A 16,181-nucleotide genomic window follows, 5' to 3' on the forward strand; every position below is an offset into this window, starting at 1 on the left:
AAACATTATATAACATAACATTCCATTGAATACTGAATCAAATACGATTCGAGTACAAACTTGACGGACAAACGATTGAAAAAGTTGATTATATTGATGAATAGATGCCAAACTCGCCTTCAATCTCTATCGTTCATTCATCATTTCAACGGACTCACACCAAATAGTCCAAAACATAATTTGGAGCCCGTATCAGCTTGCATGGAACTTACGGAATGAACGCGTGTAGAAAAGATTTGTTCGTCTTGCTCTAAGTAACCTAACCTTGTGGAACTAACTAGAGCTTGCATCGTACTCCGATCGCATCTGGGAACTTCAGTTAACCATTTTCATGGCAAAGATAATCAACGGAGATCTCAACTCACCAAAACTTTTGTGTCTGCTTGATTTCCGTGCTTCACTACAATAGCTACGTTCTATTAGTTTAGCCAAGACTTTATCGTGACACGGTTGGCTTACAATAATGGATAACAGCATGGGTACCAGTGCTTTATAACTTCATTACATTCAATTGAAACCGAATGTGGCACACATTGACGATCACTTTACTGCAGTAATCTTCACATTCTAACACACAACCTTCGCTGACGAACTAAACGGGTAGCATACAGTTCATCTTTCGTTTCTCTTCCAATCGAAGCTTAATTTAACCACCATCATAGTAGATCTCTTGAAATAAAATATCGCTTACAATTGAATGAGAGAGCGGCCTTCAAACATTCGAATTAGTTCAAGATAATGGATGAAAGGTAAACCAGCAATTATAACTGAAATATCAATTACAAACAGATTAACATAGATTGTTCCCTCTTTCAGTTTTAATGCCCTTGAACTCATCTCAATATATTCCAGTAGAAAATTGTCTATTCAAACTTGCTAGTGATAATCAAAAACTCAAACTAGAGCCGCAAATCGATGTCCATGCCTATTCATTCTAACTTACTTGCTACCAACAGTGAAGACAATGAAACAGGTAGACTACTTGGTACTTGAAACTCAGCAAGTAAAACTTCAAGTAACTAGGTATGGTTATTCAATGGACGATGAATTCTGGAAGCTTCATTTCAGTATGGCAACAAAAGTCTAGCGACAATCAATTGCCATAAATTTCATTTTCATCTAATAGTATTCAAGTGAAATGAAATTTTACTGCACTGATTAGGCACTACTGAAAATCTCTTCCATTTTGAAAAAAAAACGGAAATTTTGAGATCTACAATTTTATACCTTGACTGCAAAATAATCATTAAGACCCTTACGTGGCCAGATGAATGAATTGAATAAAGGAGAGTAACATGTAGTTTCACTGGGCGCTTTATGTTGGTATTACAATTTGTGAAGACATAGTTTTCGTGTTATGTTATGAAGTGTAAATTAGCCTGGGTTGGCGGTTCAACGCATGAGGTGATGGTCTAACAAGCAAGTTGCCGTATGTGCGAGAGCCGTCCTGGAAGGATTCTTAGTGTCAGTAGGAATTCTTTATGAAGTGTAATTCCGATGATTCTGATTGAAACCTATTTTTTGTCTGCGTATCGTTAGGTTATTTACATAAATTGTAAATAATTTCTTTATCATAAGCTTGTATAAGATACAGGAATTTTTCATGGCATTTCAATACCTTTTATTTAAAATTGTTAAAATCGATTCAGCCATCTCTGAGAAAAATCAGGGCACAAATATTGACATTTGAATAAAATTCAGCAACTTTGTATTGGACCATAAGACCTTTCATTTGAACCTAAGCTTGTGAAAATCTCTGAGAAATTGTGTGCAAAAAATGTTACATACATACACATACATACATTAGCTGATCTCGACTAACTTTATCAAATGGTTTATGACATTCGGGCACAGTGGTTGCATAACTTTTATATATGAGAAAGGCAAAACACCGAAGAATGAATAAATTGATAACTTTTGGAGTTGTGAGATTTCTCAACGATACGAGAAATTTTTTGCTGCCGATATATTCGAATATTTTTATAATCAATAAAAATTTTGGTTATATTGTTTTGTTTTTCAGCACCAGTTATCTTATGAATTAAGGTTTCAGAAATTGTATAATTGTACAAGATTTGTGATGCTGTTTGGATTTTACGATTGTTTAAAAGATTGGAGTCTACCATGGGGATGGCCTTACTCGGATTGGCAGTTCAACGCATTGGGCATTGGTCTTACAAGCCAGTTGTCGTATGTTTGAATCCTGACGTGGAAGAATTCTTAATGTCAGTAAGATCGTAGCACCAGCCATGCAATGATTCTGTACGCTATGAATCGGATGTAAAAATGTGATGTGATTTATAATCATTATCATATATAATCACATTTGCTCTATATGTTCACCATTTTGAATAGTTTGATATATAAAAATTGTTATTCTTATTCTTAAACGTACATCTGCATATGCTCCAGAGGGAATTTTCTTGCCTTCACCTGCTTCTTCACAGTAAAATTTTGAAAATGGACCATATTTTCTACCGTTTAATGGAGTAGTGATTTCGTTTTTTAAGATCGAACACCTTATATCCAGGATTTAGTTCATCTCTTTTTTATTAATCATTTTCATCATTTATATATAATTTACAATATTTTATGTTTTAGTTTTTTTCACATAAGTTCAAGATAGCATTTTCAATCTGTTCTTAAATTAGTGTTTTGGTTTGTTCATCTGTTTCTATTGTTTCTCACACGTTTTCAATCTTTTCTGACATATTATTACTACTTTTTCAGAGTTTTCCTAACGCATCTATATATTTCGCATTGTTCCCCAACTCGTTCGCTCTTGGCTTATACATTACTGTAATGGTGGGTAAAAGCCTCTTCTATTCATCTGGCATTTTTAACATTTGACGGCGCACATCTTTGATAATTTCCACATTTGGTAGAGGAAAATTTTCTGATAATTGTTTTTGGTTTTCTTTCTATGTACACATACGATATTTGATCCTAACAATAGCTGTGATACTAGGTTTCGGTAGTGAAATAAGATGAACAATCGAAATTAGAAAGAATTCCTGATCTACTATTAGTTCCAATTTTTTAACTCAGATCATCGCACCAGTGCAAGCTTCACGTCGTTCGTATGTTCGAGTGAGGGCTAAAAATGAACCATGGTAGATAAACAAATATATTATGTCACTTAAGAACATTTATTTATTTTTCAGCAACCAAAGAGAGGTTCGGTTTGTAGTAGCTTCAGTATAAAGTCTGACTATTACGCTTCATCTAAACGAATGAAGATTTGACAAATTCGAAGAAGCTGGGAATCGTTTTTTTATTTTTCTTTCGTTTCTTAAATTGTCTTGTTCTTCTTCAAATTATTCGCCATGGGTAATTCTTTTGAACATTAGATTAATATTTAAATAGATAATATACTAAAGCAACTAAAATTTGGTTCTTGTCATAGCGTTGTTAATGCCTTTATTCACCGGACAAAAATGAACGATTAATCTTATTGAACGGTAGATTACGATGCGGAATCAATTTACTGTTTTTTCAGCATTTGAAAATAATTACTGAAACATTTATTTTTTCTGACGTTATGTCGGTTCATTCGATCAACTTTGCACATATACACATAAATCTTCGACACTGGGCTTTTATTTCGATATAGTTGAATATGTTCCTGTGTGTTTCATTAGTATATTTTTTCTTCTGTTTATAGTATTTTGTTTCGTTTATTTCTGATATGGATTGAAAAAGGGAAAGAGGAAGAGTAGAAAACAATTTGGTCTGGAATGTAAATGAGATAAAATGTCAATAACTGCTGCATCCATGCGGTCACAAACCTTATGAGAGGCAGTGTATTCCACTCAAAGAGCCTGTGAAACAATTTATTCGCCTCTTGTTGTCGGTATTATACTGGGCTGTGGGCATGTTCACAAGCCTTATTATTCTTCAATTATTAACTGGTTTGCCATTTGACTCAACGAAACACTACTATGGACAGTTTTATCATGTTTCTGCTCCAGTGTGTGGTTTGGTAATCATTTTATTATTATTTTCCCGTTTGACATGGTCCCACGAAAACAAAGTTATGAAAATTAATCGAATTTACATGTTTTGCATGAATGTATGCGTGTCATATTGTTTACAAGCGATTGTTGACATGACATAGCTATACTGTATTATTTTTCTAGACTTTGGCATTTTTGATGATCTGGATCTACGTTTTGATGAACATTTCTTACTTTGATGTTTTATTTTTTTCCTAAATGTTTTTTATGTACAGAAAAATATTCTCACGATTATTCGGCGGTAAAATGGGTTTGTTTATATTTACTTTCTCAAATTTAAAATTCGCTCGTACTGATTATCAAGCTGTTAAAATATTAAACGCAAGGTGCCGTTGACTGTGTACGTGAATACTGATTAGTTTTTTTCTCGATCAGCTAGTGATGTGTGTCTATATTCAGAAAGGCTTAACCTATAATATCTATTCAATCAACTTACAAATATCTTTTACCTACGTAATAAAATTTGTCTGACAGTTTACCGTTTTCAAAAAAGCAAAGTGAAAAGATAATTTCGCGATGTATCGGAATTTCGTATTTGGATTGATTGGTTGTGAAAAAATTTTCCGGCAAAATTAGAGAAAAAATTAAGGTCACTACGCTGGTCGCGGATAATTTTTGTCTGATTTGCTGATTCAGCTTTCTACCAGGAGACTGAATAAATTTGTTTCTACACTTTGTTCACGACAAGTTTTCAACTTTACAGATTGTAAAATAACTGTACTCTAGATCTTCGTTTGCAGAATGAATATACACTACTTTACTCTTTGATTTTAATCATACTTAAAAATTATTTTAGTGTCATATGTGATCTTCTCAAAGTCTCTTGTTTCGATTAATTTTGCCTATTTCTTTGGTATAACATAGAATGAATGAGGTCAGTGAACTAAAATTAGTATTCTTTTCAACATATAATTTAACTTTTAGATACCAGTACGTTTGAAATCGTCAATCTTGCTGGATTTGACTAAATTAAACAAATCTACAACCAACTTGAAAAATCTTGCGAGACTCATTCTCTCCAATTCTGCTTACTGTTACCATTCGCGACAATGTTATTGAACGATAACTGAAGAGTTTATAGTGTTATGTACCCAAGTTTTGCCCGGCTTGGCATTGTGTTTTCTGTACGTTTCTCACAGTAGTTGTGTTTGCCGTTCTGTTAAGCCTTAATTAGTTGCGTAGATCGTCTAGTGATTTATTGGACTGGTTTACGGAAACGATGCAAATCATGTCGATAAGATGGGCTGTTGCTGCCGTGACGCCATCGCACCTACCACAATGCCTACTAGCGAGGGTACGATCGCTATAACGAGCACCAGCAGACCGTGGGTTGATGATTTATGGAAAACAGGCGCGACCGCGTTACTACTGCTTAGCAGACCCTTGTCCAGAAGACCAGCACCATGCACGGCCGGCTGGGCGGATGGTTCTAGCTCCATGTCTGTAAACGTAAAAATACGAAATAAGCAAAACAGATGGAAACAAATGATTAGAAATTATGAAATTTTTGTAACAATTCGCACACGGCTACACGAAGATAAGGTCAGTGAGGAAGAATGTTGATTTCTCTATCAATACACACCTTCCGATCGGGTGGCAAAGTGGAATATGCTAGACAACCGATTCCATCCATGGTCGTTCCGGGCTTGTACACGGGCTTCGTAGTTACTGCCTGGTTGTAGCTTCTTCAGCTGGAAACTCATCCGATGCCGTGTACCGGTCTGATAGCTGTACGGTGAGTTGTAGTAATGTCCTCCGTGAATACTGTTATAATCGGTTAGCATCTCTGGAATTACCACGTTTTCCCACTGCTCACCGCCTAGATGTGCTCCGGTGCTGGAGCTATATGGGTTGTTGCTGTACATATTGTGCATGCCACCCTGGTTATTATAGATGTGATTATCCAGCACCTTTTCATGTCCGGCCGTGTGCAGCAGATGTGCTTTGGATGATGATTGCAGACGGTAGAACAACCGGTACTCTCGGATAGGGGAGTAACTCTGGACCGTCCAGGAGATGTTGTACTGGTCCCGGTAGCTGCTCAGTGTTGGCTGTTGATTCAAACAAAATACCGTCATTAAAATGCTGTTGGCGAAAACATAAGGTCAGCAAGGCAAACAACGCGTCACAGGTGGCACAAAATTCGTTGATTGATATATGAGTGGATTAAAATTTAATTAAAACTGCATCACAAACTTCTAGCGGGCAGTGAGTGCCCACACATATACATACCGAGTCGAAGTAGCAGATCGTTGGTAAACCGCTCAGAGTGAGAGCGCTACGGTCCTTGCCCAGGCTGTTTGAAGCTTGGCAAGTATAGTTGCCGAGATCCAGGTATGTGACATTCCGAATTATTAGACTGTGCTTGTTACCACGGACCTGTGAGAAAGAGGAAAATCGAGAGAAACCGGCGCTATTAGTCGTCTGGTATTCCATTATCATAGCTCAATCTGACGAGGACAGATGAGACCGAGCGTAATTAATTAAATTATAACGAAACGAAGTAGAGAAATTTTCAACATTATACAGTAAAGTTTCATTTAAGTTTCTCCCCTTCGGTGACGGTGACGGAGAAGCTACGGGCCGTAGAATAATATAGAATAGCGATATCGTTTTAGACTCATTCGGAGTATTTGTCGTATTTATTAAGATGAGTGAAAATAATTAGATGAACAAATTAGAAAATTTGGTTGAAATAATATCAATTTTAAATTTCTAAATAATTTTAATCGAAGTGAAAAATGAATTCCTAATTTTTTACAACCATTCGTAACCAATACACTTTTGACATCATGTCTAGCAATATGTTTCTCACAGTCGAAAACAGTCTGAAAAGGTTTATAAAGGAAACAACTGCAAACTATCTTGTTTCAGACAAGAATCGTCTAACTATAAGATTTGAATCTGTATGTACATCAAATCTATTATAACGAATGTGGTTTCCGTTCAAGTTTCGTCGTGTCAGGCCTATTTGCGTACAAGCTTTACGTGGCCGATTGAGCCAATATCTTTAAATGAAAAATTAGAGGGTTGTATGCAAGACACAACCGATCACGATTACATTAAAAATGAAATAATTCTAAGGTACCCATAATAAATACAAAAATATAGATGATGATGGATGCACTGAAATTCGCAAAATACAAACTTGCTCTACTCTTAGTGTTTAGATTAGATTCTTTCAGAACAATTGATTCTACTCTATTTTGATGCCTTCACAAATGTTTACATTTAAAAATTTTTGGAAAAAATCCTTTAAATGAAAGTCAATTATGATGATTTCAAAGTTACTTAAAAGATCAATTTTGGATACGAACAACCTCAAGATATAAATCTGGACAAATGAAACGATTTTATATCAACATAATTTTCAAGACAGAGAACGTACAAACTTAATCATTTTATAAACAGAGATTAGAGAAAATTTTAAATATTTCGATCAAAAAATGTGAATGTGAAAAATTTAAATAACCGTTAACCAATAAACTCAGTAATAGTGTAATTTTAATGATCCTTCGTTAAAATGCGTTGATAATCTTGGGAAAGTGTAAAAATAGAATGGCAGCAATACAAGGAAGAAAATGTGTGACACAGTCCGCAGAACATATTTTGTTACTTTAATTGATTTTCACTTTTGCATATTAAGGATCCAATGCATACGCAACCAAATTTCTTAATTTTGCTCATATTGTAACTTGATTTTATTATTACATTAACGAAGATTGTCATTGTTACAATGCATATAGTGATAAGACACTTGTTGTTTTGATGCAAATGATAATTTAACTGAAACTGGCGGTAACCCGAGTTTAGTAAGGATTCAAACGATACATGTAAAATCGCAGATCAGCTTGTCTTGAGTTTATCTCTAATGTTGTATTTTATTGCATCTGATAATTCTATATATGTGAGTCTGTGCATCTTATTTGTACTAAGTTCCGAATCTTTTGAAGCGTTTTATTCCTGAAGGGACAACAGCAAATCGATACTGCATAACGATTTTCATTGCATTATTGTTGCTACACTTAGTCTGGATCCCTTCTATAAGATTCTTGGAAACTAGGTTAGACCAAAATATTATGCTTTATACGACTAAATAAATTTCCAACTATTCAATTAGGTTACACGATTATTGTTTGGTTTAATAATAGGGTCTGAGGGATTATGCTGAGAGATAGTTCTTTGTATTTAGCCACATTTAATGAAAAAGAATTATCTATGATTATCATCATAACACAACTTTATACTGAATTTATTTGCGCGCCACCGTGTTGTTCGTATGTAAATGAAGATTTCAGTACGCAAACTACCCGTTGACGAATTAAAACATGTTTGTGCTATAGTTCATACTGCGCAACTCGGACGAGAATTTGACATCATTCACTGAGACTGTCATTGGCTTGTGAAAACATAGGTCAATTCAATCAAATGCAATTGAAATACTTCAATAACGTTACCGCATAAGTTTAAGTTAAATGTTTTAGAATCGATTGGTAGTTGAGTTACATAAATGTATCAACAAATGACTGAGTTCTAAGCGTTCAAAATTATGACAGAAAAAGGTTACGCGGATATTTTTGCATTTTTTAAATTGACACCCAGTCTCGTACAGTGAGTGAGCAAAAGCGACAATCCAACGAGCGAACGCAACGTTAATTCTAACATTACTGAAACGACGTTGCCATATATGTTTAAGTTAAAAGTTTCCGAATCGATTGGTTGTTAAATTATATCAATCCATCAACAAAGTTATTAACGTTCAAAATTATGACGAAAAAAGGTTACGCGGCTATTTTTGAAACTCTTTATTGACACCCGGCCCCGTATAGCGAAGAGTAAGGAGTAAGAGTTAATGCCAAAAAATTTGTTTTGTATTAAATTTCGCTGTCACCCTTTTTTTTTAGGAAGAAGGGAGTTTCCATTTTCCTCTTGCGAGGATTGAGGGCCACTTTGTTTGTGGCTCGTCTCATCATCCATTGCCGCATCGGTGGTATTGTTGTTGATTTCCGTCTTCTTTTCGTTTTTCTTATTTTCGCAGTCTAGTTGCTGATGATGCAGCTTGTTGTACATTGGTTGCAGTTGCTGGATGGATAGAGGGTAAGTTGTTAACTGCAGCTGGTGTACTTTGTTCTATAGGGTATACTGATGGTTTCGTTGAAGGGGATGCTTCATTGTTGTTGGTGGCTGTCACAGGTGTACTGGGGTTGGTGTGAAGGAAGCACCGTTGTCCTTTGGTGTAGTTGTCTCCTTGTCCAGTTTATCGCATGGCTTACCGTAGAGAACAGCTTTTCGGCAATATTGACATGTGGCCATCTGATTGTCATAGGTAACAAATGATTTGCACGGAATTCTTGTATCCTGACCGAAAGTCACATAAGAAGGTATATGCCTCTTCAAGCGCATGCGTAACAAACGTACGCTATTTAGAATACCGGGGGAAAAGTTCTTCCAATTTTCTTTATTGATAGAGAGAATCTCTCCGTATTGGGACGTAGTTTTGCGAATATAAGGATCGATCACGCTTGAGAGTAGATCATGCACACGCACTTCTACAGCACTATCTTCCATATTGTGCTATCCTGCATTATGCGATATTCACATTGAGTATGATTGGGTTAGCGTGTAGCGGTGGGTGACAGTGCGAAAGGACGGTGGCTTGCGTTGAGTCAGAGGCCGCGAACGAGTGTCTGGAATATAAGTGGATATACGCGGAAAGGAGAATATTACACATATATACTGGAATGTTGTGCTTAATGTTTTCGTGCTTCACATTGTGCACATTGTTATTGCCTTTTGCAAATTGAATTGCATCCAACTTTTCATAAAACTGGATGTAAACAACATTATTTGTCTTATTGCATTGAAGTAAATGCGCACGTTTAATTTCAAGATGCATTTGCTCCTTAAGCAAACCTTCAAGTTCTCGTATCGAAGGTCGGATTTTGCACTGTCTCAACAACAATTGTATTCGTTCGTGTCGGCGGTAGCTTTTGTTCATTTGGTTCACTCATTTCGAGGTCGTTCTATTGTTCACTACACAATACTGTACTTGGTTTCTTCCGTCCCGAACGTAATCGGTTTGTTTTATCGACTGACTTGGATGAGATGTGAAAGCGAACTGGTATTAAAGATTTATTTGTGCCTAATAGTGAGAAAACGAAATAACCTGCCTATTTTAATATAAAGAAAGTGCAAGAGATCAAACTAAATAAAACTAAGTGAACAATTTATCTCTATTTTTCCATCTCGTAAGATCACAAGGAATCCATGTAAATCACTTATTACTTACAGAAATCAGCAACATGTCAATACGGTAAGCCTCTCGTTATGGTAGGCCTCACGAGAAATCTGTGAGCAACATCAAAAATGCAAATCTTCTACATCGGTACTTTAAAAAACACATTGGACTTCGGTAAAAAATACAGAGGGGTCTCGTATAACGCGATTCACCGGGGGCGTGAAAAGCGAATCCGCGATAAACAGGACCCAGAGCATATGGAATTACGACTGGGGCTGTGAACGGTTATCTCGCTTCGGTAAACTTGTTGTAGATACTTAGACCAATAATTCAGCGTAGTTTGACAGGCAATTAGTTGAAAACTGTTCTACCAGGGGCGCTTTGAAATGAGCATGAAATAATTCATATGTTTTCAATAGAAAAAAACAGTTTGAACATGAAATTTCGCTAATATTTGAGGATCGGAAATCTTCCAACTACTTTCGAGAGACACAAACTTTATTAACCAGTTGAAAGTATATTCCGGATTCACTCCATCAGATGGAATTAGTGTGCTTGCTATGGGGCAAATTTCAATATCAAAATTATGCTCTAGTGCGAAAACTAGAAGATTTAGAGTGACTTTGTCTTTCACAAAAGTATTCGGAATGTTGCGGTCTACATTATGAAAATCATATTAGTTAAAACTCACCCACCTAGTGGCGCTAGTGGGATCACAATTTTACCAAAGAAAATTGATACTATTATATCTTTAGAATTTGATGAGATAGAATGTTCGTGTTTTCGGAAAAAAGGTTCCGGAGTTCTAAACCGATCAAATAGTGTAAACAGTAGTCAGTTATTTCATTGGTAACCTAAGTGTGCAATTCAATTTGGAAATTACTGCAGATCATGTTGACTTATTAAATTGATTTCTTGAGAGGATGTTTTAGGGTTTCGATAACCATTAAATGAATGAATTTTTATTATATCCACAAGGTGATCTTCTGTAACTAAAAACCAGAATTGCTTAGGAGAGTAATGTTATCAATTAGTGTTTCAATAAGTTGGTGAAGGATAGACAAATTGAAAACTGTTTTATTAGAAGGCGCTTGTAAGCTCATGGAGTATTAGGATGAATATCAATATCTGAAATCTGAGGTTTTAACTATTTACATAGTTAGACATAATGTTTAAGGCATACGGCACACGGAGTCCTCCAGGTCCTACTGAAAATGTTTACTTGATCCTGAAGCATGTTATTTAATAATCGTGTTGTTTCACCCACCGGCTGAATTAATACCCGGCAAAAGACCATAGTAAGGTAAAACCGGGTCTGAATAAACTTTAAATAATAATAATAATAATAATAATAAAGAATTAAACATAACATAAAAATAAAGATAATGAACCGAAAATTGATATCATAAGAGACTAAGCTCGGCTACGCTTTTCATTTGACAAAAATCAATGTTACATTTTGTTCGAATGTATTCTTACATATTTGATGTGATCGTTGTTGCTAGAATAACATTCCTAGAGCTAGCGTTTAATTCGATTGTAAATTTGGAACACCATCTAACGAAAAATTAGAAAAATATTTTGTTTAACCACTTTGATTAATTTGTTTCATAGATATAACAACACAAGCTGTATTGATGCGCCCAAACATTCAAGAAGTTTGGTTTGGTTCGTTTAAGTGTTTAAATTCTGAAACACAAAATCAAAACTGAAATAATGAACGCAAGTAAACACGTTATCTCTTGCGTCGTCGTTTTTCAAAAACAGAATATTTTCATTTTAAAAGAAGTTCGTTGTGCTTTTCACTGAATTTATATTGCAAAAATGACCATCGTTGCAAAAATCACACATAGCGCCTGAATTTATGTTGCAAAAATTACCATCGTAGCAGCACGCCTGAAGTTATACCCAACAACGTCAAGTGCGTTACGTTTAAATTTCATCGAAATCAGTCCGAATGGATCATGATCCGAGAAATTTTAATCATGGTGTATTATCATAACATGAAAATATATTATTTTCCCCAAATCATGACTTGTTTTGTTCATTTCTAGAATCGAAATTTGGACCGTGTATTTATGGGTCCGCAGGAATCACCCCCAGGCCACGAAGGCCCGGCGGGTGGCCAGCATGCTGGTCATCGACTGGAGCGGCCTTCCGTGGGCGATGATGGTGATGTTACGGAAGAGCATGAAAAAAATATAAAAGTAAATATTGTGGAAAACGGAGTAAAAAAGTATGGGTATGAACGAAGTGACTAAAAGCGACAGAGATCTAATTAGTTGTCATCGAGATGGTGAAGAGACGGGGAGAGGAGGAACTAAAAAGTTAGTAACAAAAAAAAGATCTTGTTAGTTCCAATGAGCTGGCGGACAGGGACAATGGCTCGGGAATAACGGGTTACGGGAGGTTCGACACTAACATCCACCTTATAGTGAAAATTATTCTTAGTCATAGTAGAGATATCGTCGTGGAATGAGAGGAATTAATGGATGTGATTGAATATAACGAGATTGAATGTCTAAACTCAGTTTTTTTTAAGAAGTCAAAATAATCAGCTCGAGATTATAACAAAATCGGCTACGCAAACGGCCTAAGAGACATTTAAGTAAACGGATAAATAGTGTAATTCAATAAATTCATAACGCTTCTCATGGCTGGAAAAATTGTAGGGATCCCTCCAAAGGAGACTTGGTATTACATTCATTCCTGTAGTGGAATTTCTATTTCAACAGCCCTCGCAGCCGATTCAGAGTGTACAGAACCATTGCATGGCTGGTGCTACTGACACTACGAATCCTTCCAGGTTGGGACTCGAACATACGACAACTGGTTTATAAGGCGTCCAAAGAAGACTACAAAGAGTGAACTGGAGAAGTTTATTCTGAATAGTTTCGACGCGCTGGATGTCGAGCTAACAATATGGAGCCCAAACGACAGTACCATTTTCAAGAATTACTCGAATCTGTTCACAATATATAGCTCCTAAATTATCTCACATTTGAGATACGTCGTAATTTACGTTGTATTGAACACTAGCGCATATGCTATGCAAAGAGAACAAATTTTATACTAAAACACTCTCCATTATGCAGTGAATGATCTTCCGAACAACTTTCGAGTAAACGGAACGAGTATTCTGATAGATATTGTAAACATTACGGTACACAAGCTCCACCTGGTAGAGTGATTATTTTTAAATACATTTTTGTCTTGCGCATAATTTATGTTTTTCACAGAAACTGGCTCAGGACCACCACCTTTCCAAATAATCAAAATCGTTACGCGTAATCCAACTTTATGGTATTAAATGCAATATAATTTTTTCATGCTTTTTTCAATGCGGCTCTTGTGTGACTGTTCTCAACTAATTTTAATTGAAATATCACTTTTATTCTCCAACAAACTCTCCGAAGTCAGTATAGTTCTATTGAAAAACTTCCATAATATCCATAATATCACTCTCGTAAACAATTCTGATTTTCAGCTACTTTGTAGATACAATACGAACTGTTTAGTCAATCATTTAATAGGTATTGAAACCCTAGAACAACTTCTCGAAGAAACCATCTGAATGAGTCAACATAAATTTCCAACCTTAAAATACACACTAGCGCCACCAATTGGAGAATTTTCAGATACTGTTTACACGAATCCGATCGTTAACGAATCCGATCGTTAACGAATCCGGCAACAACGAATCTCGGTAAAACCGAACCCGCTTTGTACGAGACCCCAGTGTATTAACTTTACGTTTGCGTAGTGATTTATGTAGAACCGCGAGAAGGCTTTTGAAACAAAAGTTACCTCTAACAATAAAAATGACTATAGTGGTAAATTCATCCATCAAACCTTCAACATCATCATCAATAATATTAAAAAACCTGTTTTAATCAACCTAGTGGTGTAATGATGCATTTCTCATTTTCTCCTGTATATTACAGCAGAAATTCCCCGAAATACTACAATTTAACAAAGCTTAGAAAATAGTTTTGAAGATTTCTGTTGTATAATACTACTACAGTAATACAAAGCAAAGTCTTGGCATTACATTCCTTTTGTGGAATTTGACCTTTATGTTTCAACAGACTTCGCAGCCGATTCTTAGTATGCAGAATCATTGCATGGCTAGTACTATGGATCGTACTGACACTAAGAATCCTTCCAGGTCGGGGCTCGAACATACGACAACTGGCTTGTATGACCAGTGTCCTATGCATTGAACGCGCCAACTACAGTGATACAGTACATGTGAATTTAAATGAGTGAAAATCTATTCAATCATATGTGAGAAATGAAGTGAGCTCCATTTTATCATATTTGATTACTATTGCCGGTACTCCCGGAACCGAAAGCTAGATATCGGCATTATGACTTTCGGTTCATTTAACCTTGCACTAATATGACCTACACATTTTTTTACGATTCTCTTTGACGATTTGAGTTTTTTGGCAAAAAAATGTGTGTTTCTATTAAACGATACGAACTTTTCAGCCGAACTGTTATTATTGAACAGATTTTTGTATTAGTTGTTAAAAAAAACTTATTGCCAAGGCTTTCTGAACGAATAAAAAAGAACTGTCAATCTTTATTGCACTAAAAAAGTTTGTGCAAAACGACGTATAGAAAATAGAACACATTATAAATGTGATATGTGCAACGCCCACTGGTGCTAAACAAGTACACGGAATCGCTTCGTAGAATATTATAACTAACTATTTATTTTACTATTCTTAGAATAGTATTCTAATAATTAAAGCAAGTAAAGCAATAAATAAAATTACGATATAATAAACCCAACTCGACGTTTATTTATTTCTGAGGATTAAAAGGAACTTATGCACCCTGCAATGTTTTTCTGGTGATATTCTGTTACTTTATACCCACAATAGCTTAAATATTGTGCTGTACTGACATATTTCGTCTAGGACATCTTAAGGTCGTGAAAGGGTTAATGCACTATTTCCACATTTTTGGTGCATATCACTCTAGCAAGTTGGATACATATGAAATTTCGGAACTTTGTTCGGAACCATTTAACCTTTAATTCGAATCTAAGTAGTTGAAGTTTTACGACTGTGAGTGGGTATTAGTTTGCGAATTTCGGCTAATCAGTCTACTGTAACAGTAAAAACAATGTATTGTTTCAAAGTCCGACTGTTTCGGTGATTTATTTCACCTTTTTCAAGGATTAGAAACTATGCGTTTTGTTGTCATATGTGTTTTTGAAGCCTAACCTATGTTGTCCTATGTGTATAATTGATAATGGCGTCCAGAAGTGAAGCATGTGTATAACAATTTTTTTCGCGCTTCACTGTGAAAAGCTGCTTGCTAAATCTATTTATAAGCTTTTAATCAATTAGATATACTGTGTACTATTCAGAGCTATTCTTTCAGTTTGTGGCTTTCTGTTCTTCGTGCACTATTGTACCATCTCCGAGAAGAGTGTGTGACATTATTATCACATTTTTAATGCATTATTTCCATATTTATGGTGCATATCACCCTGTAATTCGAAACGCGGAAAACGAATCCAAATCATATTCAGGAACGTTTTATGGGACTATGGGACCTTTTATTTGAATCTAAGTTTGTGAAAATTGGTTTAGCGACCTCCCAAGAAAGGTAGTGACTTAATTTACCATTTTTGGTGCATATCACCCTGTAATTCGAACCGGAAGTCGGATCCAAATGAAATACAGGAACTTTGTATGGGACCGTGAGGCCTTTCATTTGAATCTAAGTTTGTGAAAATCGGTTCAGCCATCTCCGATAAAAGTGAGTGACAACATTTGACACACAAACATTTGCTCAGTTCGTCGAGCTTAGTCGAATGGTATATGACATTCGGCCCTCCGGGCCTCGGTATAAAAGTCGGTTTTTGAAGTGATTGTATAGCCTTTCAACATGAGAAAGGCAAAACGTGT

The 16,181-nt window shown here is 35.7% G+C and overlaps 1 protein-coding gene across 5 annotated transcripts in view; it reads right to left on the reverse strand.

Moving 5' to 3' along the window:
- Positions 1–2,504: 2,504 nt before the first annotated feature.
- Positions 2,505–16,181, reverse strand: part of LOC131437668 (neural cell adhesion molecule 2-like) — a 390,081-nt gene continuing 376,404 nt past the window's right edge. For all 5 annotated transcript variants that reach the window (XM_058607165.1, XM_058607163.1, XM_058607164.1 and 2 more), the window contains 3 exons: positions 6,249–6,395; positions 5,599–6,067; positions 2,505–5,457 (listed from right to left, as the gene is read on the reverse strand). In XM_058607165.1, coding sequence (XP_058463148.1) covers positions 5,243–5,457; positions 5,599–6,067; positions 6,249–6,395 — 831 coding nt within the window. In that variant the 3' untranslated portion in view covers positions 2,505–5,242. The remainder of the gene's footprint in view (positions 5,458–5,598; positions 6,068–6,248; positions 6,396–16,181) is intronic.

Source organism: Malaya genurostris, chromosome 3 (assembly GCF_030247185.1).
Source record: "Malaya genurostris strain Urasoe2022 chromosome 3, Malgen_1.1, whole genome shotgun sequence".
NCBI classification, from domain to species: domain Eukaryota; kingdom Metazoa; phylum Arthropoda; class Insecta; order Diptera; family Culicidae; genus Malaya; species Malaya genurostris.